This window comes from Trachypithecus francoisi, unplaced genomic scaffold (assembly GCF_009764315.1).
Source record: "Trachypithecus francoisi isolate TF-2019V2 unplaced genomic scaffold, Tfra_2.0 Lachesis_group16, whole genome shotgun sequence".
NCBI classification, from domain to species: domain Eukaryota; kingdom Metazoa; phylum Chordata; class Mammalia; order Primates; family Cercopithecidae; genus Trachypithecus; species Trachypithecus francoisi.
The window spans coordinates 75,285,551-75,310,237 of NW_022681461.1; the positions used below are offsets into that span (position 1 = coordinate 75,285,551).

At 36.5% G+C, this 24,687-nt stretch overlaps 1 protein-coding gene across 2 annotated transcripts in view; it reads right to left on the minus strand.

The window, feature by feature from the left end:
- MUSK (muscle associated receptor tyrosine kinase) overlaps positions 1–24,687 on the minus strand; it is a 132,240-nt gene that overhangs the window by 56,477 nt on the left and 51,076 nt on the right. For both annotated transcript variants that reach the window (XM_033237843.1, XM_033237842.1), the window contains exon 6: positions 4,581–4,705. In XM_033237843.1, the coding sequence (XP_033093734.1) occupies positions 4,581–4,705 (125 nt within the window). The remainder of the gene's footprint in view (positions 1–4,580; positions 4,706–24,687) is intronic.

Genomic DNA, 24,687 nt, shown 5'->3' on the forward strand with positions numbered 1-24,687 from the left:
GTTACAGTAATAATAATCTTAGCTCACATGTTTAACTCTCGTTTATGGACCTGAAATCCTAAAAGAGAAATCAAATATAAAATTAAGAAAAACAAATATATAGAAAGATGGTATTATAATCAAAGAATCGGACATTTCCAGCAAATTCTGGAAGATAAAGAGAAGCGATTGGATAGATAGAAAAATTAACATCAACTAAGTAGCTGAAACCTAGCGCAAAAGAAGAGATTTATTGAGAGGAGAATGGATACATTTTCCCTATAAAGTCATGGAAAATTTCAAACTTCAGATAGCATGGGGCTGTAAGCAGGAGCCAACTTTAAGAAAGTCAGCAAAGTAACTGAAGAACTCTGGGAGCTATCGTGTATGCATATGGCACCAGTCTGAGGCATCTACCTGTGAGATAGAGATTGTGAATGAGATTTTCCGTTGTGAGTTCCTATAGTTGACAATCATGGTGGACACTAGAGCTTGACAATAACCTGACAGATAAAATGGGGCCCCCTATTTCTTCCACAAACATATGTAGAGCATAAAGAAGAGAAAGATTCATCCTGGCTAACACGGTGAAACCCCGTCTCTACTAAAAAAATACAAAAAATTAGCCGGGCGAGATGGCGGGCGCCGGTAGTCCCAGCTACTCGGGAGGCTGAGGCGAGAGAATGGCGTAAACCCGGGAGGCGGAGCTTGCCGTGAGCTGAGATCCGGCCACTGCACTCCAGCCTGGGCGACAGAGCGAGACTCCGTCTCAACAACAACAACAAAAAAAAAAACAAAAAAAAAAAAAAGAAGAGAAAGATTGAAGTTTTGAAAGAAATTCATTTAATTGGAATCTACATAGAAAGAATGTGGAGAAGAGAGAAGCAGTAATTATTGGTATAGTAGAGGAAAATGTCTCTGAGTATAAGAGAGACTTGCATCTCAACTTTCTCACCTCAAGTTCTGTATCAAAGGAAACTATGTAAACTTGCCAGTCTGTTCTATGAGGTTGGAAAAATAGTAACCAAACCTGATCATCATAGCCTACTAAAAGACAAAATCATTTGTATTATTGAAAATAGATGTAAATAATCCTGAAAAACATGCAGAAAATTGAAACAGCACAATTAAAAAATTAAACAAGGCCGGGCGCGGTCACTCATGCCTGTAATCCTAGCACTTTGAGAGGCCGAGGTGGGTAGATCACGAGGTCAGGAGATTGAGACCATCCTGGTTAATGCGGTGAAACCCCGTCTCTACTAAAAACACAAAAAATTAGCCGGGTGAGGTGGCAGGCGCTGGTAGTCCCAGCTACTCGGGAGGCTGAGGCAGGAGAATGGCGTGAACCCGGGAGGCAGAGCTTGCAGTGAGCTGAGATCAGGCCACTGCACTCCAGCCTGGGTGACAGAGCGAGACTCCGTCTCAAAAAAAAAAAAAAAAAAAATTAAACAAAAAAGCTATGTATTCAGAAATGAAAGAATGGTTCAACATAAGGGAAACTTTGCAGTTTAAAGTGAAAAAATGACATGCTCATCAAAAAGTGGATGTAATTGATGATGAAGTGTTTTATTGATTTTAAAATACATTTATGTTAAAAAATAATTATCAAATTAAGAATAAAAATAAATTTTCTTAATCTCATAAAGAGTATCAGAAACTAAAGATTCAGTGCAAACCAAAGTGGTTAAAGTCAATATGACTGTCATTTTTTATGACAATAAAAATCCATGACAGGTTTCTGTCTCAGATGTTGATGTTAGGTTATTCAGACAAAGTTAAATAGTGAAAAAAATTAAAATTTTGAAAAAAAAATTTTAATAGATGTAACAAACTAAGAAAATCTCATTTACTCTTAGAGAATTTTCCAAACCCAGAAAATTTGAACTTTCCTTTGGATGGCCTTAGGGAGTCAAGAGATAAATCAAAACTTCATGCCCATAAGAGTCTAATAAGTGATATAATAAATTAAGGTATAGAGTCTAATAAGAGATATAATAAATTATGATCTAAAAGAACTGGATATCAGGGAGCTATCAGTGTGAACTACAAGTTAAACAGTCCACGTAATGAAATACTGGCCATGTTATAATTATCTGGGATGCCCAAGGAGCTTCATACCTTGAGCTTAGCTGAAGGTGGTATGAGATTAGCAGTAACCTCTTGTCCCTGGCAGAAACAAGCAAAATTCTCTCTGGAGAAAAATACCTTCATCTAGACCTCAAAATAGTTCCTGATATTTTTACTCAAAACAATGCACAGCAGATAATCAAAGATAACTAGGCACACAAGGAAACAACACAAAATGAACAAGAATCAGTGGAAAAACAGACGACAGAAACAGACCTACAGTGGCACCTCATCTCACTCAAATAAAAGCAAAGTTGTCTAAATGACCACACAGGCCTATAGGATCCACAATGCCTACCTCTCATTTATTGATTCTTTGCTTACTCACCTCTAACCACATCGGTCTCCTTGCTGTTTTTCTAACATGTCATGTATACCATTATCTCAGACACTGTCTAGTTATCTTCCCCCAGTTATCTATGTAACTTCACCCTTCAACTCCTTCAGATCTTTGTTCAAATGTCTTTGTCTGAATGAACCTTCACCGATCATTCTTTTAAAAATATAATCTTCCTCCTGAGGTCTAACTTTCTGTTTAAAATGTTTCTTAATTTAAATTTTTATGGATATATAATAGTTGTACACATTTACGGGGTACATGTGAAATTTTGATATAATCATACAATGTGTAATGATCAAATTAGGGTAATTGGGATATCCATCACCTAAATAATTTGTCATCTGTTTGTGCTAGGAACATTCCAATTCCACTCTTCTAGATATTTTGAAATACACAATAAATACTGTATTGTGCTATGTAGTTCAATATTGTGAACTATATATAGTTGTCCTACTGTGCTATTGCTATGGTTTGGATTTGTGTCCCCACCAAATCTCAAGTCAAATTGTAATTCGCAGTGTTGGAGTTGGGCCTGGCGTGGGGTGATTGGATCACGGGGGCAGAAGTCTCATGAATGGGTTAGCACCATCCCCTCAGTGCTGTTCTCATGATAGTGAATGAGTGAGTGAATTATTGTGAGATCTGGTTGTTTAAATGTGTGTAGCACTTCTCCTCTCCCTTCGTCCTGCTCTGGCCATGTGAGATGTCTTGCTCCTACTTTGCTTTCTGCCATGATTGTAAGTTTCTTGAGGCCTCCCCAGAAGCAGAAGCCATTATGCTTCCTGAACAGCCTGCAGAAGCATGAGCCAATTAAACCTCTTTTCTTTATAAATTACCCAGTCTCAGATATTACTTTATTATGATGTGAGAACTGACTAATATAGCTACTAAGCACTCGATGTTATTCCTTCTAACTATTGGTATGTACCCATGAACCAACCCTTCTTTATCCCCCCTTCCCCACTACCCTTCCCAGACTCTGGTATCTATCATTCTACTCTCTATCTTCATAAGATCAGTTGTTTTAGCTCCCACATATGAGAGAGAACATGAAATACTTGTCTTTCTGTGTCTGGCTTATTTCACTTAACATAATGTCCTGTGGTTCCATCCATGTTGTTGCAAATAACAGGATTTTATTCATCTTATGGATTAGTAATATTTCATTGTGTATATATACCACATTTTCTGTATACATTCATCCATTGATGGACACTTAGGTTGATTCTATATCTTGGTTATTGTGAATAGTGCCACAATAAAAATGGGAGTGGAGATACCTCTTAAATATACTGATTTTCTTTCTTTTGACTGTATATCCAGTAGTGGGATTGCTGGATCATATGGCAACTCCATTTTTAGCTTTTTGACTATCCTTCATAGTGACTGTAATAATTCCCATTCCCACGAACAGTGTAGGAGAGTTCTGATTTCTCCTAAGGTTGAATTTTCTGTCTCCTTTTCCTGATTTATTTTTCTCCATAGCACTTGACACCATACACATACAACATGTATTTTCCTGTATTTCCCCATGAGAAGGTAAGCTCTTTGAGGGCAGATAACTTTGTCTGTTTTGTTTACGCTTGTATCCACAGGGCCTAGAATAGTGTTTGATGTTCAGAAGCTCAATATGTATTGGTAGAATGAATAAATAAATAAATGTGTGTAGGTAAAGTGCTTGGAAGAGGGCCTGGCTGAAAATAACTACTTAATATACATCAGTTATTATTACTACTATTAAAAATGAAGAAAAGAATGTTGAACTGACACAGATTCTAACTCCGGATTACTTTTCATCAAAGTAGCCTCTAGCAGGGAACTAATCTTTCAGTGATGAGTTTTATGAAATTATTTTACTTATATGGGAAGATATTATTACCACTTCCCATTTACACAAAGGCATAAAGAAGGAATTTGGTTTTCTAGTATTCCTCACAATACAAGGAAGGAAGCAAACTTTTGGAGTTTGATTTCTATGGCAATGGCTTCTAGGACAAAGATATTGGGAGGCTTTGAAAAGTGGTATAGATGAGACCAATAACAGAGATCTGGGTAACTACAAATATATGGTCTATCCTGCAGTTCACCACCAATGGGTCTTCCCCAGACAAGTCCCCACACACATGACACTCACAGCATTTCCGTTTTCAATCCAGGTGATGGTGGGGACAGGAATGCCTGTTGCTGTACAGTGCAGGGTCACAAAGGAGCCAAAGGTGACATTGTGGGATTCAGGAGCCCGCAGGATCCTGGCAAAAACTGTTAGGAAGACAGAAGTGGTGAGTGATGCTCCTGTAGGAAATGGTCAAGCTAGAGCGGTCTTTTAAAAATGCAAATTAGACCATGTTCCCCTGTGTCCAGTTCTTCAGTGTTTGCTCTGTTTTAAGGATAATACCATATGCCATGGCCGAGCCTCTAAGCCATTTATGTTATAACCCTACATTTCTCACCACTCAAGGACACACTGAGCTTGTTCTTAACATAGAAACTTGCCCTTGTTCTTCCTCTGCCTAGACCATTCATCCCCCAGATCCTCAAGTAGTAGGTTCCTTGAATCATTCAAGTCTCTGTTTAAGTGACATTTTCTCAGAAAGGTCCTTCTTAATAACCCAAAATCAAGTGTAATCCTCCCCCCATTCACTTTTCAGCAGCCTACATTATTGTCTTTACAGACCTTACAACTATCTGAAATTACCTTATTTATTTTTTACTTGTCTATAATTCCCCTTTCCCATTAAATTGTTTGAAGCCAAAAGCTTTGCCTTTTGTTGACTGCTGTATTGTTTCAGGCAGAGTTCCTGACCAGAGCAAGCACCTGATAGTATTTTATTGAATTAATCAAATAATTATACTTTACACCCTCAACTGTATCATAGTGGGAGGACAGACAAATTGTGTCAAACTTTTCAGATGGCATATTGGGCAAAAAAAAAAAAAAAAAGAATATTTTAGATAAAATGTAGGCAGGAGACTGAGTAATTTCTATTCCTTTCTGAACCTGAATCCCCACTGATTAAGTAAGAGGAAGTTATTTTGATGTAGGAAGAAATTTTACCTTTAAAGCGTGGGATTGAGGTTCACAATGCATTGTAAATTGTGGGATACTTAGATTCACAGAATCATTAAACTTGGAAGAGACTCCAGAGATCAGCTAGATTCCTGCTCTTATCTTACAGATGTGGAAACAAAATCTTTTTTAATTTAAGTAAGTTGGTTTCCCAAGGTAACAAGTAGATGAGTGAGAAATCTAGACTCAGGTCTTCTGACTTCAAATTCAGTGTTTGTTTAAGCTATTATGGAATCTTTTGGATGGCCTATTACACTGTAAATATATTTTAAACTCCTAGTTTTTGATTTCTAGGACTTAGAGTATGAAGCCCCAATTAACACAATGCTTTGAAACTTAGTTCTAGTTAAATTGAAATTTGTGAAGATTGGATTCTAAACTAAAGTATGGGGAGACCACATGTGCTGGATAAGGAGATATGCAGGACAATGATAGAAGAGGTCCAGAGCAGTGTTTCAAGTTGGTCTGATTGTTAAATACCTCTTAAAAAGCATTGCATAATTTAAAGAGATTAAAGAACATTTGATTTGTTTGACAATTGAAGGCTTTTTGCAGATTTAAATTAATTTGACTTCCTATCTTTTGATATTGACATATTAAATATAGAAATGTGGGGCCCAAAAGCCAGGAGAAAAGAAATGCAAGGAAGGTGCTATCTTCAAGGCAAAAAGATTATTAATAAAATAACAAAGAACGCTGTCAAATGTTTAAAATGAAGCTGAATCTGTCCCCCAAAACCAAAATTGAGGCTAAGTAAATCCTGGGGCCTAATTAACAAGCTACAAAAATTAAAGGGTTGAGGAACATTTCAAAGAACACTATGAAGATGCAATTCAATCAAACCCAGACATTTAACAGGGAAAATCATTAGCATCGGGGAATAAAAAAGGAAGAGTGATGATCCATTATAGACTACAAGAGATGTAAGAGACATATTACCCAAATGCAATGTATGGCTCTGCTTGGATTCTTATTCTCCCAACTTAATCTAAATTCACACGTTGTAGACTCTTAACAAGTAACACTGACAAGCATCCTCGTGAGGGTGCATCCGGGTACTCTTCTAATGTTTTCTGGTTACAGTAATGGAGACATAGAGTCCACGTTCATCATTTGGCTAAAATAACTCTTGTAGGGGTTGGGGCTATGCTTGTGTTTCCTAAATTTTTTGAGTGTGGGACTACTGCATGACCATCTATGGATCCCATTGCCCCCGAGAATCTGAAACAAGCAGGATCTTTGAGAGATTTGGAAAATCTAGCACATTTCAGTCTCACATGTGCTAGAAAACTGTTCTAGTAACATTGACTATACCCTTGAACTTTTTGAATCAAAAAGGCTTTTTGAATGAAAGCCTTCTGGCTGAAGATGAGCAGAATAAAAAATTAGAGAATAATGTAATTTCCATTATGTTTTACTGCTTTAATTTATAAAGCCAAGAGTTTTAATTTGGGGACTTTAAATTCTTCCTGGAAATATAGTAATCAGAAAGGTTTTATTTCGTCCTAATTTACAGCAGTTTTTTTTTTTCTTTTGGCTGTTATTATATTATTTGGAATATCATTTGGGCTTATTGCAAAACCTCTGATTATCCACATTGCACAACACAAGTAAGCATAGTGTGGGATGGTAAATAAAATAGTCGATTCAACGTGACTTTGGAATTAATTTAACTAATGTACTATTCTGCCCTCCATTGGAACTTTTTGGGGGCTCCAGTGGGGCACAGGCGGGTACAGGAGTACTACTGACATTATAGGTAGCTTCGTGAATGTGAGACTGCCAGTAAACTTCTCCCTGAAGGGGGCAGATATACTTTCGCTGACCATGGGCTTCATGAAGTGCAGTGGGTTAGGTTAAGAGGACAAAAAGGCCAGGAATTAAAGGGAAGCTGCTTTCTCCTGCACTCTCACATTCTCTAAACGATAACATAGAAACTCAACCCCCTTATTTCAGTATTGAAAGTTAGTTTCCACCCTTCCTTCCAGTGTTCATTCCTTCTCAAAGGAGATAGCAGATGTCTTTTGGGTTTCTACTCAAATGTTTCCTTATCATAGTACTTTCTCATCCCCATTCCCCTTACCCTTGTTTATATTTTATCATAACACCACTATCTGAATCATTTGGTAATTACTGATTTATTTGTTTGCTTGTTTGTTTTTTGTCTGTCTCTCCCCTCTAGAATGTAAGCATCACAAAAGAGTAGGGTGGGGAGGAGGAGGATGAGGAAACAGAAGTTATGTTAGTCTAATTCTCACATGGAATAGAAATCTTTATTTTTCATTCCAGCCTTATCAGCAATAAAGCTGATATATTTTTACCCAACTCTATCTGACAATTGCATAACACTCAGATTTACCATTTTCAAATATGAAAGATAAAAAGGTGATGAGGGAAATTTTGACATGTTTTTCAAGCATCATAAACAATAAAGTCAGTTGCAATTAAAAATAAATGTCAGACTAAACTCCATGAATAATAATACACCTGCAATAACAAACTTGGGACATAGGTCAATAGTAAACCTCATTATTTCAGTGGTAGTCACAAGCTGAAAATGCATTCTAGGTCATCAATTTAAAAAGTTATATGACATGTTTCTTGTTAAATAAAATGGGCATAGAATATCCCTATATTGTGTTTTATTTGCATAAAAGAATATAAAAGTGTTTTGTTACATAAACAAACCACTTAATAGAAGGAGCATTAAATTACTTAGTTGGAAAGCATTTATAACCGTTTTGATATGGATTTTTAAACAAAAAAGTCATCAAACCACTCTTTCCATACATAGTCTTATCCATAATTCTCCAATTCACTGTGAGCCCTAAGCCACTTGCTTTCCTGTGGGCAGGCAAGTGCATCTGCAACATGGAAAAGAGACACAGGTAATATTTTTATCTCTGGGTTTTCTCTCATGGGATTTATTCTTGAGTTTGGGGCTTTAATGTCTCTTGGGCAGACTTGCAGGCTAGCTGCAAGTGGAGAATCCTATATTCAAAATTGGGCTCAAGAAGCCAGCAATTCTAAAATCTTTTATAACATACCCACATTATATTCTCTCTCTCCTTATTTAAAAGCACTTTCAGATACATAATCAGTTTTATTATTGATTGTCATCTTCAGGAGTAATAAATAGTAAAAAGATAAAGGCATAATTCACTCTGAAGTTGCACTGGAGTGTAATAAAAAGCCCAAGGGACAGAGGATCCACATTAAGTCCTGAAATAAGTGAGTGGTTTGGCTGGAGATGAACTACCTCTCTTTTCTTGGTAAGGGAGCAGTGCCAGAGGAATACTTAAGTCTCTTATCAATTTCTATTTCTGAGAAGTTATTTCAAAGGACACAATGAGCTCCCATGGATTTTCTTTTCCCTTGCTCTTTTGTTATTTTCTAGCTTCCTTTGAAAAGGGTTTTTAGGTTACATGATTCAAACCAACAATAACTGATAGAAATAAATTAAGAAAAAAAATCACACAGGACCAGGCAAAATGCTTTTTTACTTGCATTTAGTTGTAAGCAACCCAGTATTTAAAAATAAGAAAACATTATCTGTACTTTATATGAGATACTAAGATAAGGAGGTATAAGGAGGTACTGTTTTACATAATACCAGTTTAAGATTAATTCCTACAGACAACTCTATTACATGAGAACTCACGAATTTCATCCCCCAAATATCAAATTTTAGGTTAGAAGAGCACAAAGTTTGGGGCTTAATCAGAATGCAAGGTACTTTTTTTATTTTTTTTTAACAGAAAACAGAAACTGTTGACAGAAAGCTGTTAGAAAAAAAGTAGAATTTTTCCCAAATTTAATTTCCAGCTATTTTCCTCTAATCATATTCCACTACATATATATGTCTCTGTGCAATTAAAATAACTTAATTTTTATTGATTTGGAGCAATTGCATAATACTCCTGATCTTGTTGAAATCATCACAGTAAAAACCAAATTGGCACCTTGACATCCTAACATTTATCCAAAAACTGTAAAGCCCCCTACTCCCCTCAAAAAGTCTTTTAGTCAAAGGGTAGCTTTCTTTTCCAGTCTATTTGGGATTTATACTCTCATGCTAATTTATTTCATTTCATTTTGTTTGTTTTTCCAGAGACACCAAATTTAAACATTTCTTTTAACTCGATCTTTCTTAAGAAATGCAAATGGTCAGTAAGCATATTATATAATAAAGAAGCCTATCTAATAACACTGTTAAGTGCTGTGACTTAATATTCCCTATACATTGTTTGTTATTTCTTTAAAAAATGGCACTTGGAGCTGTTTATAAGGTCAGCAAAAATAAACAGTTGAAAAGAGCTACACATTTAAAAAGAAGCCATGCAGAAAGAAAAAAAAAAATACCTTTAGTATCTTGTTCAGGTTCACTTTCTTCTGTTAATAAAAACAAGACAAAACAAACACACACAATAAACACGCAAACAAAACAACACATCATGAAAAGGGAAATCTTTGACCACAGAAACATCAATTGTGCAACAAGATTGATTAGAAGCTGCTTGTTTCTTATTTCAATAAGAAACAAATGCAATCAAGGGAAACTGCTGACCTTTTGAAAGCAAACTATTAAACGACATAAGATTTCAAAATGATTACTTTTAGCCAGGCAGTATTATACAGAAAATAAACTACAGCACACCTAACAATGTAGCTCTTTCATGAATTTTTATTCTAATGTTGACAATTACCCTTTCTTTCAAGGCTACAGAGTGCCTACTATTCTCATACATTGCGTTCCCCCCTCTTAGCTCAGAGTCTCCTCTTACCAGGCCCTGCTGTGAAGTCAATGGTGTTGAATCTGGGATCTCAGCTATCATTTCTATGGCAATAGACTCATGTTGTGGTAAACAGAGGATTAGGGGGTTTCTGCAGAATAGAACCTACCACCAACAGAGATCTGCAACTCTGCACCAACACAGAAGCTGCTTGGAGAGCAGAAAAGAGCAAATCATTACCTTCTGGGAATCTACTAAGGAAGTAAGGTCCACAGGATATTGTAAAATGTTTAGATTGGATAGAAAGAATTGAGAATTTATAAATGTTTAAAAATCCTAGAAGAGAGACAACAAAACCAAATTAATTGTTCCAAAATGTTTAATATAACCATGTTAGACATAGTCCCCACATGGAACTCTAGTTTTCTTTCCTGAAGTTTTATTTGTTCATGTCAATTTGAACCTTTCTTAGAGTTAGTAATAAGTCAACTGCAATATTTATTTGTAAGTAAAAAATGGTCATGCTATTGCTAACAACATTCAATGACAACAACATTCAATGCATAGTCCTTCACAGATTATGGATATTTTCATGCACATTTTTTACATGATCTCGTTTAACTCTCGCCACATCTCTGTAATTGAACATAATTGATATTATCCAGCCTAAGTTTGTGAACCTGTACATGCAGTGGAAATGGTCTGCCAGCAACCGCATCATGGATGCCAAGGACCATGCATCCATCCAGATGAACTTAGCCAAGGCTGACAAGGTTATAGGCAGGTTTAATGGTCAATTTAAAATCTATACTGTCTGTAGGGCCATTCTCAGAATGGGTGAGTCAGATGACTCCATTCTCTGACTGGTCAAGACCAACAGCATCTCAAAGAACTTCTGATTGGAGAGAATTGTGAGTGTTGAATATTTGTCATAAATAAATAGTGAAACCCTTCACTTTCTCTCCCCAAAATTAGCCCATTTTCTGGACAAAGGATCTAAGTCTTAGAGATTTGCTGCAGGTGCAGAGCCAGAAATTCAACCCCCTTTATAGACATTGAGTCTTCCCAATGAGAAGGTCTTATATTTACACTTAACACCCAATCCCCTTACATTTAAGAGAATTTGTAATTCCTCATTGAGATTCTACTGTCTGAACTTTCCCTACCTCCATCAACTCAGTGGTACATTCTTGGTTTTTGTTTTTAAGCATCAAGTTCAAAAACTATTTAAAACTTCTAAATTGAATACATTTATTGTTAAAAGGAGATTTAGAGGTTGTCCATCAAATATACCTTCAAATGAAGAAATCTTTTTTTTACAATATTCCTAACGGTGCCTGGTAAAGCACAGGTATTGGATAAATATTAGTTTCTTTCATATTTAAAACTGGTCATCTGGACATTAGGAAACTGCAGATTCCCTGTCTGTATCACAGACTTCAATCAGGAGAAATAAAAGAAGGTCCATGACTGGGCCTGATTAGACTTGAAAAATTGCATTTGAATGCCTTTGGGCTGGACACAACTTTCTAGAGCCCCAGAACAATGTGCTTGTTTCTAAGTTTGGAAAAAAAAAAAAAAAAAACAAAGCAAAACAAACAAACAAAAAAAACCCCACACACTCTCTCTCCCTTTTTCTTTTCCCTTTATCAGCCAAGTAACTTAGAATGGTTGGGATGGCCATGGTGTTTTTACACGGATATTAAGTGTCTTTATTCTGCAACTGTGGTATCTCCAAAACTTTATTCCACTGAAGTTAAGAGTATCAATAATTTTTTTCCATCAGTAAATTTTGAGAATTATATTCACTTGTCATTTTCTTCTCTTAGAGTGTTCTTTGTCAGGGTTCAAGGGCAACTGCAGGTCAATTCTGAGTCTCCTTTCAGTTTTGCTCCATGACCTATACAGGACTATACTTGAACTCTACTTTGAGTATAGGCTCAATTTTAGACAATGTTAATTTTCCTTTGACGTTTTTCACTTTGATGTTATTGCTGTTACTACTGTTCGTTTTGCCTTATTTGTTTGGGATTGGAAGCAGTGTAGTATTCCATGGTGTGTGTGTATATGTGTGTGTATGTATATATCTCACATTTTCTTTATCCACTGGTTGATTGATGGGCATTTGGGCTGGTTCTATATTTCTGCAATTGCAAATTGTGCTGCTATGAACATGGAAGTGTAAGTATCTTTTTTGTATAATCACTTCTTTTCCTCTGGGTAGATGCCTAGTAGTGGGATTGCTGGATAAAATGGTAGATCTACTTTAATTCTTTAAAGAATCTCCACACTGTTTTCCATAGTGGTTATACTAGTTTACATTCCCACCAACAATGTAAAAGTGTTCCCTTTTCACCACATCCATGCCAACACCTATTATTTTTTATTATAGCCATTCTTGCAGGAGTAAGGTGATATAACATTGTGGTTTTGATTTGCATTTCCCTGATAATTAGTGATGTTGAGCATTTTTCCATATGCTTGTTTGGCCATTTGTATATCTTTTTCTGAGGTTATCTGTTCACGTCCTTAGCCCACTTTTTGATGGGAATTTTTTTTTTTTTTGTCTTGCTGTTTGAGTTCTTTGTAGATTCTGGATATTAGTCCTTTGTCAGATCCATTATTTGCAAAATTTTCTCCCACTCTGGGGGTTGTCTGTTAACTCTGCTGATTATTTCTTTTGCTGTACAGAAGCTTGTCAGTTTAATTAAGTCCCATCTTTTCTTTTTTCTCTGAGATGGTGTCTCGCTCTGTCGCCCAGGCTGGATTGTAGTCACACTATCTTGGATCACTGCAACCTGCACCTCTCAGGTTCAAGTGATTCTTCTGCCTCAGCCTCCAAAGTAGCTGGGACTACAGGCACATACCACCACACCCAGTTAATTTTTGTATTATTGTAGAGATGGGGTTTCACCATGTTGGCCAGCCTGGTCTTGAACTCCTGTCCTTAAGTGATCTGCCAGCCTTGGTCTTCCAAAGTACGGGGATTACAGGCATGACCCAATGCACCCGGCCAAGTCCCATCTATTTTTCTTTCTTTTTTTTTTTTTTTGCATTTGCTTTTAGTTCTTGATCATGAAGTCTTTGCCTAAGCCAATGTCTAGAAGAGTTTTTCTGATGTTATCTTCTAGAATTTTTATGGTTCCAGGTCTTCGATTTAAGTCCTTGATCCATCTTGAATTGATTTTTTTAAGAGGTGAGAGAAGAGGATCCAGTTTCATTCTTCTACATGTGGCTTGCCAATTATCCCATCACCATTTATTGAATAGGATGTCCTTTCCCCAGTTTATACTTTTGTTTGCTTTGCCAAAGATCAGTTAGCTGTAAGTATTTGGCTTTATTTCTGGGTTCACTATTCAGTTCCACCAATCTCTGTGCCCATTTTTATACCAGTACCATGCTGTTTTGGTGTCTGTGGCATTGTAGTATAGTTTGAAGTTGGGTAAGGCAATGCCTCCAGATTTGTTCTTTTTGCTTAGTCTTGCTTTGGCCATGTGGGCTCTTTTTAGGTTCCATATGAATTTTAGGATTGCTTTTTTAAAATTCTGTGAAGAGTAGTGGTGGTATTTCAATGGGAATTGCATTGAATGACCTAAAGCAATGACCATTGCTTTAGGCAGTATGGTCATTTTCACAATATTGATTCTACCCATCTATGAGCACGGGATGTGTTTCCATTTCTTTGTGCCATCTATGATTTCTTTCAGCAATGTTTTGTAGTTTTCCTTGTAGAGGTCTTTCACCTCCTTGGTTAGGTATATTCCTAAGTATTTTATTTTTGTAGCTATTGTAAAAGTGGTTGAGTTCTTGATTTGATTCTCAGCTTGGTCACTGTTGGTGTATAGGAGAGCTGCTGTTTTGTATTCATTAATTTTGTATCCTGAAACTTTGCTGAATTCATCTACCAATTCTAGGAGCTTTTTGGATGAGTCTTTAGGGTTTTCTAGGTATAAGATTATATCATCAGCAAACAATGACATTCTGACTTCCTCTTTACTGATTTGGATGCCCTTTATTTCTTTCTCTGGCTAGGACTTACAGTGCTATGTTGAATAGAAGTGGTGAAAGTGGGCATCCTTATCTTGTTCCAGTTCTCAGGGGTAATGCTTTCAACTTTTCCCCCTTCAGTATAATGTTGGCTGTGGGTTTGTCATAGATGGCTTTTATTGCCTTAAGGTGTGTCTTTTCTATGCTGATTTTGCTGAGGGTTTTAATCACAAAGGGATTCTGGATTTTGTCAAATGCTTTTTTCTATGTCTACTGAGATGATCATGTGATTTTTGTTTTTGATTCTGTTTATGTGGTGTATCACATGTATTAAGTTACATATGTTAAACCATCCCTGCATCCCTGGTATGAAACCCACTTGATCATGGTAGATTATCTTTTTGATATGTTGTTGGATTCAGTTCACTAGTACTTTGTTGAGAATTTTTACATCTATGTTCATCAGGTGTATTGGTCTGTAGTTTTCTGTTTTGGTTATGTCCTTTCCTGGTTTGGTGTTAGGGTGATACTGGCTTCATAGAATAATTTAGGGAGGATTCCCTCTTTGTCTATCTTGTGAAATAGTGTCAATAGGATTGGTGTCAATTCTTCTTTGAATGTCTGATAGAATTCAGCTATGAATCTGTCTGCTCCTGGACTTTTTTTCTCGACAGTTTTAAAATTACCATTTCAGTCTTGCTGCTTGTTATTGGTCTGCTCAGAGTTTCCACATCTTCCTGGTTTAATCTAACAGAGTGGCATATTTCCAGGAGTTTATCTGTCTCCTCTAGGTTTTCTAGTTTATGCCTATAAAGGTGTTCATATTGGCCTTGAATAATCTTTTGTATTTCTGTGGTATCAGTTGTAATATCTTCCATTTAATTTCGAATAAAGCTTATTTGGATGTTCTCTCTTCTTTTCTTGGTTAATCTAGCTAATGATCTATCAATTTTATTTATCTTTTCAAAGAACCAGCTTTTTGTTTCATTTATCTTTTGTATTGTTTTCCATTTCAATTTCATTTAGTTCTACTCTCATCTTTTTTATTTCTTTTCCTCTTCTGCATTTGTGTTTAGATTGTTCTTGTTTCACCAACTGCATGGAGAATTGGAAGTGTGGCCTTGGATTGTATATATGTGATTTTTCAGACTTTTTGATGTAGGCATTTAATGCTATGAATTTTCCTCTTAGCACCGCTTTTGCTGTATCCCAGAGGTTTTGATAGGCTGTGTCACTATTTGTTACTATTATTGTTCAGTTCAAAGAATTTTTAAATTTCCATCTTGACTTCATTGTTGACCCAAAAATCATTCAGGAGCAGGTTATTTAGTTTCCATGTATTTTCATGGTTTTGCAGGTTCCTTTTGGAGTTGATTTCCAGTTTTATTTCACTGTGGTCTGAGAGAATATTTGATATAATTTCTATTTTCTTAAATTCACTGAGACTTGTTTTGTGGCCTATCATATGGTCTGTCTTGGAGAATGTTCCATGTGCTGATGAATACAATGTATATTCTGCAGTTGTTGGGTAGAATGTTCTGTAAATATCTGTTAGGTACATTTGTTGTAGGGTACAGTTTAATTCCATTTTTTCTTTGTTGACTTTTTGTCTTGATGATCTGTCTAGTGCTGTCAATGTAATATTAAAGTCCCCCACTATTATTGTGTTGCCATCTCTCTTATTTTTACGGTCTAGTAGTAATTGTTTTATAAATTTGGGCACTCCAGTGTTAAGGTGTATAAACAGTTAGGATTGTGATATTTTCCTGTTGAACTAGTGCTTTTATCATTGTATAATGTCCCTCTTTGTCTTTCTTAACTGCTATTGCTCTATAGTTTGTTCTGTCTGATACGAAAATAGCTTCTCCTGCTTGCTTTTGGTGTCTCTTTGTATGGAGTATGTTTTTCTATCCCTTTACCTTAAGTTTATGTTAGTCCTTATTTTAGGTGAGTCTCTTGAAGACAGTAGAAACTTGGTTGGCGAATTTTTATCCATTCTGCTATTCTGATCTTTTAAGTGGAGCACTTAGTCCATTTACATTCACCGTTAGTATTAAGATGAGAGGTACTATTCTATTCATTGTGCTATTTGTTGCCTGAATACCTTGTTGTTGTTGTTGTTTTCATTGTGTTATTGTTATATAGGTCTTGTGAGATGTATGCTTGAAAGAGGTTCTATTTTGGTGTATTTCCAGAATTTGTTTCAAGATTTAGATTTCATTTTAGATTGTAGTGCTGGTTTTGTAGTGGCTAATTCTCTCAGCATTTGTCTGGAAAAGACCGTTATCTTTCCTTCATTTATGAAGCTTAGTTTCACTGGATACAAAATTATTGGCTGATAATTGTGTTTTAGGAGGCTAAAAATAGGACCTCAATTTCTTCTAGCTTGTAGGGTTTCTGCTGGGAAATCTGCTGTTACTCTGATAGGTTTTCCTTTTTAGGATACCTGATGCTTTTGCCTCACAGCTCTTAGTATTCTTTTCTTCATATTGACTCTGGGTAACCTGATAACTATGTGCCTAGGCAATGATCTTTTTGCAATGAATTTCCCAGGTGTTCTTTGAACTTTTTGTATTTGGATGTCTAGATCTCTAGCAAGGCCACGGAAGTTTTCCTTGAATATTTCCTCAAATATGTTTTCCAGACTTTCAGATTTATCTTCTTTCTCTTCTTCCTTCCAACTATTCTTAGGTTTGGACTTTTAACATAGTCCCAAACTTCTTTGAGGCTTTGTCCATTTTTAAAAATTATTTTTTGTCTTTGATGGATTTGGTTAATTCAAGCCTTGTCTTCAAGCCCTGAAGTTTTTTCTTCTGCTTGGTGATTCTGTTACTGAGACGTTCTGGTGCATTTTGCATTGACACTATTGTAGTTTTAAAATGTGTCCACAAATTCTCCCTTGGAAAAGTAGAGTATAGTTCTTCTCCTCTCCTTGGAAGTAGGCTGGACTTAGACTCACTTCTAATAAATAGTATGTAGCAGAAGTGACTGTGTGTGGCTTTTGAAACTAGACCATGAAAAACATTACTAACTCCTCTCTGTTCTCTATTAGATCATCTACTCTGGGGGAAGCAAGGTGCCAGAGTGTGGGGACACTCAAGTAACCTGAGGAGAGACCCACATGGGGAAGAAGGGAGGCTTTGTACTGGCCAGCTTCAATTTATACCAACTTAAGAGTCAGCCACATTTGAATTAGATCCTCTAGCCCAGTCAAGCTTTCAGATGACTGCAGAAGTGGTCAACATCTTGACTGCAAACATAATCCACAGATCAGCCTGGGAGCACTCTGTATTTCCTGAGTTGTAGAAACTAGGAAGTGATTGTTGTTTATTATTTTAAACCATTGAGTTTCTGTGTAATTGGTTACAGAGAAATAGATAACTAATACAGATACTACGACAAATTGTAGTAAAAGTACTGATTATCAAAGGTAAAGAGAAAAATGTAAAAGTTAACAGATAGAAGAACTCTGTTACCTATCAAAGATTTATAGTTACAATGACAGAACACTTCTCATCAATTGATGCAAGAAGACATAGGACAATGCTGAGGGAAAATATCTGTCAACTTAGATTTCAATATTCCCCTGAATGATCAGAGTAAAACAGTGGCATTTTCAAACATACAAAGACAAAGATGTCTGCTCACAGATCTAACTGAATGAACTAATAAATAATATATTTCAGAAATAAGAAATTGGAAACAGAAGAAAAAAGGCACATGAAAAATGAATGATGAACACAGCAATTGGTGGCATACATTGATAGAATTATTTAACTATGGACCATAAAATAATTCAATGTTTTAAGATAAATAAAATTTTGGATAATGCCAAGGAAAATGACAGAGGATGAGGGAAGATGCCATTAGAAGAGACTTTAAAGAATGATAAGATGCTTGCCTTAGTTAAGGAGACTGGAGAAGATACTATATGATCTTAAACTTTGTTAGAATTATAGCATCATATATGTATATTAAAATGTAAAAGTAATCACTGAAATATAACATTGTGATCCATAATTTCAAAATCAGCAAGGTGGTTGTGGGGTGGGGTAAAGTGGAGAATTAAAAAACATATAACAATCCACCAGAAAACAGGAATTAAAAAAAGAAGCAGAGGAAAGAAACAGCATAATACATGATAGAAATCAGTCTAAAGAATAATAGAAATAAATTTTCAGAATAAATACAAAGACCTACACTTATCTACTAAAAATAAAGTCTTTTGAATTGGATTACAAAAGTATTTAGCTATATTCTGCTTACAAGATGGGAAGGAGGTTGGAAGAAAGGGATAGAAGAATACCAAACAAAGAGCAATGTGGTAATGATATTAATATCAAACAATTCAGAATTATGACAAAAGGCATTATAAAAAAAGGGATGAAGAGGAACATCATCCAAAGGTTAAAAATACAATCTACAGAGGAGGAATTACAACAATAATTAATGTATACGCACTTAACAATATAATTTCAAAACATAAAGGCTAAACTGATAGAATTAAGAGAAGATATAAGAAAAGCTGCTAAGGCAAAGCTAAAGTTCTCCAAATTAAAGCCTATTGAGAGTTTTTTGTAAATGTCCCCTGTGGAGAAGGCCAATTTTAAATGACAAGGGCAGCATTCAAAAGGAAGATCATTTTTTTCAAACATCAAGAAAGGACAAACATGACAGTTGCCTATGATTCTAAATGCATTTTAGTATTCTGGTACAGTATTAATTTATTTAAATAGAAAATTAAAATATAATGTGTATAAATGCTACAGAGTATTTCTCAAAATAGAAAATTATAAATGCTTCTCAGTTTAAGTTATCCTTGCCTCTAAATTTACTTCTCAAAAAATTTTCTGAGCTTTCCATTACTTTGTGAGAATTTATTTGGTGACAGCATTAATGTTTAAGATGACTTGTGAAAATTTTAGAAAGTAAGAAGTGTGTATCAAGAAGAAGTGTAAAAATTATTCCAATTGTATAAAGTACTCTGTCTTTTGCCATTTACAAAAATAGACTCTTTTCTGAAGATCATTTTATTAGGGTAGTGCAAAAAAAAAGTAATTGCAGTTTTTCCCATTATTTCTTTTGTACCAACCTAATATTTTCTTTTTTCTTTTTTTTTTCCAACTTTTATTTTAAGTTCAGGGGTACATGTGCAGGATGTGCAGGTTTGTTACATAGGTAAACGTGTGCCATGGTGGTTGGCTGCACAGATCAGCCCATCACTTAGGTAATAAGCCTAGTCTCCATTAGCTCCTCTTCCTGAAGCTCTCCAGCTCTCCTTCTTCCCACTCCCAGCCTCTGACAGGCCCCAGTGTGTGTTTTTCCCCCCATGTGTCCATGTGTTCCCATCGTTCAACTCCCACTTATAAGTGAGAACATGTGGTGTTTGGTTTTCTGTTCCAGTGTTAGTTTGCTGAGGATAATGGCTTCCAGCTCCATCTATGTCCCTTCAAAGGGCATAATGTCGTTCCTTTTTATGGCTGCATAGTATTCCATGGTGTATATGTACCACATTTTCTTTATCCAGTCTATCATTGATGGGCTTTTATGTTGGTTCCATGTCTTTGCTATTGTGAATAGTGCTGCAATTTTGTGAAATGGCACTATGAAAATAAAATAATATTTGTTCCTAGATTATTTTATTTTCATAGTGCCATTTCATTAAATTGTTTATCATTTTCCTTATAGTCAATATGTTGAGAAAATCTCTGACCATTTGGTAAATAAGAACACCATTGCAGGGCTTTTTCAAAGGACAAACTCAGAGGTTGGGAAGTCAAAATCTTAGTAGTAGGATACTTTCCTTACTCCCATGTACAATACCCTAACAGTAATGCAGGTGGTAGACTTGGATCCTCACTTCACTCTCACTAGCTGTTTTTTCTGAGTTGTTGTTCAACTTCTCTGAACTTCAGGTTTTTTATCCAGAAAACATAGTTATTAACTTCCAACTCATAGAAATGTGGAGAAGATTAAATGACATGATTTATATAAAGCAATTAATTAATATAGCAGCTAACTCATAACTGGGAAGTACTAGAGGTAAATTTTGAAGCCAAGTCTTCTAGTTATTTTTCTTTCTCCAGAGCATCTTAGATCTCTAGGATATCTTTCTGAGTCATGAAAGCTGTTCCTTTAACTGACTTCAAAGGGAGAAGGCTTTATTTTATTTTGTAACGTCAATCTGCTTTAGCTGGCTGCATCCTAAATATTGATCATGTTAAGTACTCTTTTCCAGGTGTTAAAAAGCATATCCTTAACTCCTTTCATAAACTGAATTATTTGAGAGAGAGAAATCACTCTGTTGAGAGAGAAATTTATTATTTAGACCCTGTTATTAAAACATAGATGCTAATCTATGTAGATTATTTGAATCTGTTCTTAAATAGATTATTTGTCTCGTCTAGCAGCATATTTTAAGAATAACTGAGTTGGAGATGCCTGTTAGAAGGCAACGACTACAAAGAACAAAATGGGTCAAATTGTTTTTATGTTTGACTTAAAAAACACGTGGCCCAGCGGTGGTTGAAAAAGTAATCCTATTAAGGCTCTGTGATACTTTGTTTCTGAACAGATACTTCTTTTCTCCCCTTATCATTAAAAGAAAACCTAGCAATAATGACAAACCTAAATAAATACCTGGTTTCTCTTTCCTGACTCTTGGTAGCTAAAGCAAAGAAACCCGATCCTGGTATACTGCCACTGTTTACATTTCTGTCTGCTTTGAAGCAGGGCAATGCCTGAAGAGGTTTACCCACTGTGGCTCCCTCTCTGAAGGAGTCGGAAGGCAAGCTCCTTTAGAAAACATACACATCATCCTCCAGTACAATGACTCTCTTCTCCAGGACAAAATAAGGGCTGCCTGCCTCAATGATATGATTCCCTCCCATGGCTTGGGTTGGGAACATTTCTGTGGCCTTTGAGATGGTATCATTTTTCTCACTTGTAAATATGGATGGTGAATGATGAGTATGAGCAAGAAATATTTACCATGTAGATCAGACGAGAGCTACACAAAGTTTCCTTGTTTTTGTTTCAGTCTTAGACGTATATAGAGCAACTGCACTTTTGTTAAACTGGTTCTGAAAATATATTAGAAGTTTAATCATCAGCCAATAAAATATGCGACTTCATTCCTGATTCACTTTTTTCTTCTTAAAGGAAGTTCATTTTCTGTTTTTGATGGGAGGAGATGCTAAACTGCTTAATCACCATGACAAAGAAGTATTTCTTAGTTTACCTTTTTGAAACGTTTTTATTTTGAAATACTTTTAGATTTACAAAGAGTTGCAAAGACAGTACAGAAGGTTTCCATGTACTGCTCACCCAACTTCCCCTAATGCTAGCATCCTATATAGCCATGGTACGTTTATCAACATCTTAGTTTACTTTTAAATAACTTTTTTGATCTAAGCTCAGCAAGATGCCTGCAGTCTGACACACGTTAAATGAGCTGAGGTCTATTAAGAACAAGATTTTTGTTTTAGTTAACCGGAAATTTTAGTTGGAAAAATAAATAGAAGTCGTAAACTTAATCTTAAATCATACCACAGTCTCCTGGTTGCCTAAAGTGGCTTGGGTTGGGAACATTTCCATGGCCTTTAAGATGGAATTCTGGATGCCAGATAAGGCCATATGCTTCCAAACCATAGGTTCCCACATTGTCAGGATGTTAGGTATCTACCCATTTAAAAATTATGTCTAAGAGAGGGCTAGGCACAGTGGCTCACACTTGTAATCCTAGCACTTTGGAAGACTGAGGCAGGTGGATCACTTGAGTTCAGGAGCTTGAGAGCAGCTTGGCCAACATGGTGAAGCCCCATCTCCACTAAAATACAAGAATTAGCCAGGCATGCTGGTACATGCCTGTAATCCCAGCTACTTAGGAGGCTGAAGCATGAGAATCGCTTGAACTTGGGAGGCGGAGGTTGTAGTGAGCAGAGATTGTGCCACCGCACCTCAGCCTGGACGACAGAGAGAGACTCTGTCTTGAAAAAGAAAAAAGAAAAAAATGCAAGAGGAGATACCAAAGAAGATGATCTCCATGTTAGCCTGTAAGTCAAATCACGGTTTATTCTGTTTTTATAGCACCACTAATACATTCTGTCCCAAACTCTCTAATCCTTCTTTTACTCCCTGGTTATGAGTCAGTGTTGGGTTGTGCTTACATAGTAAATCTGAATTTTTTCCTCTGTTTTCTTTTTCCTCCCTCAGTGTGATATGATCCTCACCAAGAGCTCCTCACTCTTCATCAATCAAAGCCCTGTTGGCCCTCACCTCTCTCAAGCTTTCCCTGACCTTTCCCTATCTCCTCTGTCCTGTGTACATAACCCTACACAAAATTCTATCATTGTAAATATATTGCGCTTTGCCTGTTTGCATATCCATCTTCCTCACTGGATTTGAACACTTTTCAAGAAATAAACTATGCCTTATTTTTTCTCTGTATCCTTAAGAGTTACCTCATTGCATAGAACATAGTAGGCCTTCCACAGATGGGTGAATTTGAAGCTATTCTAATATTTATATCTTACTATTTGCAGATAAGCTTTCTCTTTGAATTGTTTAGATTCATCTGGAATAAAGACCTTCTAAGTAGAAAACCTGAAGTCAATGTTTTTCAAAATGTGGTTCATGGGTCACTGCATTAAGGATCATTTGGGGTGTTGTTAAAAAGCACTAACATAAACCTATCAAATATGAATAACTGGGGAATGCATCCTGAAGCTGTCCTTTAGTAAGATCTCCAGATGCTTCTGATGTGCACTGGCGTTTGAGAACCACTTGGAGAAGTTCCATGAATCCATCAACTTAGTTATTTCGTTCTCTTTCCACAGAGGTTTTAAGGAGGGTATAATTGATATGGCCATAAATTAAATGAATAACAATATATTAGGATCAGGGAGAAAACCTCTGGATGGTTTGGTGTAACAGATACTGTGACTAAGCTTCAAATTAGATTCTAAGATACATGCCAGGCAGAGCAAAAAATAAAGTAAAAGAAAATGAGTACACAGTACTTACTATAGGAAGGGAAAAAATGTCAGTTTCTCAGGGGAGACCCTTCTCCCCCACCCAGGCACTAATTTTTTTTTTCAGTATAAGCATGAGTTAAAGGTTTTATTTAACTCATTCACAAGGAAACCAATGAAGTGTTGCAACGAGATGAAAGGAGAATCCCAGGCCGGGCGCGGTGGCTCAAGCCTGTAATCCCAGCACTTTGGGAGGCCGAGGCGGGTGGATCACGAGGTCAGGAGATCGAGACCCTCCTGGCTAACACGGTGAAACCCCGTCTCTACTAAAAATACAAAAAAACTAGCCGGGCGCGGTGGCGGGCGCCTGTAGTCCCAGCTACTCGGAGGCTGAGGCGGGAGAATGGCGGGAACCCGGGAGGCGGAGCTTGCAGTGAGCCGAGATCGCGCCACTGCACTCCAGCCTGGGCGACACAGCGAGACTCCGTCTCAAAAAAAAAAAAAAGAAAGGAGAATCCCGAGGACAGACACATTTATAGATCGGGAATATTAAAATGACCGTGCAAACAGAGCCAAATTGGGTTTTTTGGTTGTTTTTCCACTGGACAGAATTCATTTGCGTGTCTATGGACAAGAACGATTTAGCATTGCTGCCAGTTATGTACAATTTATAAAGCTGTAAAACAGCTCCCACGGAATTGGAATAAGACAACACAGGTGTGCTCTAGAATGACAACACACAGTTTTCCATTTAAGCACAAATTTTTCCTTATAGTCTCACCACTTTTGATTAAAAAGAACCTCAAAGATTCTTGGTGACAAACTGAGTATGGCCTTATTAGATTTAGCCTGGTTCTTTACACAGGTGCATTAAGAATGTTAACCATATTGGCCTTCTTAAAGTTTGTTCCAGTGGAGGTCTCTATAAGAAATCTCAGCTTGGCTTCTACAAGTTTCTAGGAATTTGCTGTGCTGAGGCTAAGGATGTAAGTCCAAGGAAATCTCTCCATAAAATTTCATCTGCAGTATCTATACATTTTGGCCTCATTCCTTTCTCCTTGAAATTTTCAAAACATCTCAAGGATCTTGGCCTGCCAGGAAAGTGACCTCCCTTACCACCTGCAAGGATGGACCTTGTATAAATCCAGGTCAGTTTTCCTCAGAGACCTTTGCCAACACTGGCTCCATCAAGTCAACCTTAGTTCCCAAAAAGGGACTGATCAGGCACAGGCTATGGCTTCCCCAGGCTGGCAGGAAGCTCCTCTGCAGCCATTGTTCACAGAGTTGCAGCCAGGCACTACATTTTTAAAGTGATTTCTCACTTGGGATTTACTTGGGAGCAGTGAGTGCTAGAATGGATCAATATTTTCAACAAGATTTTTGGCAAATATCTATTTCTGTAGTGAATAAAATATGATATAAGCTCAGGATACACACTAAGGCCACCTTCTCTTTTATGTTGTTGTACTATTTTTTTTTTTA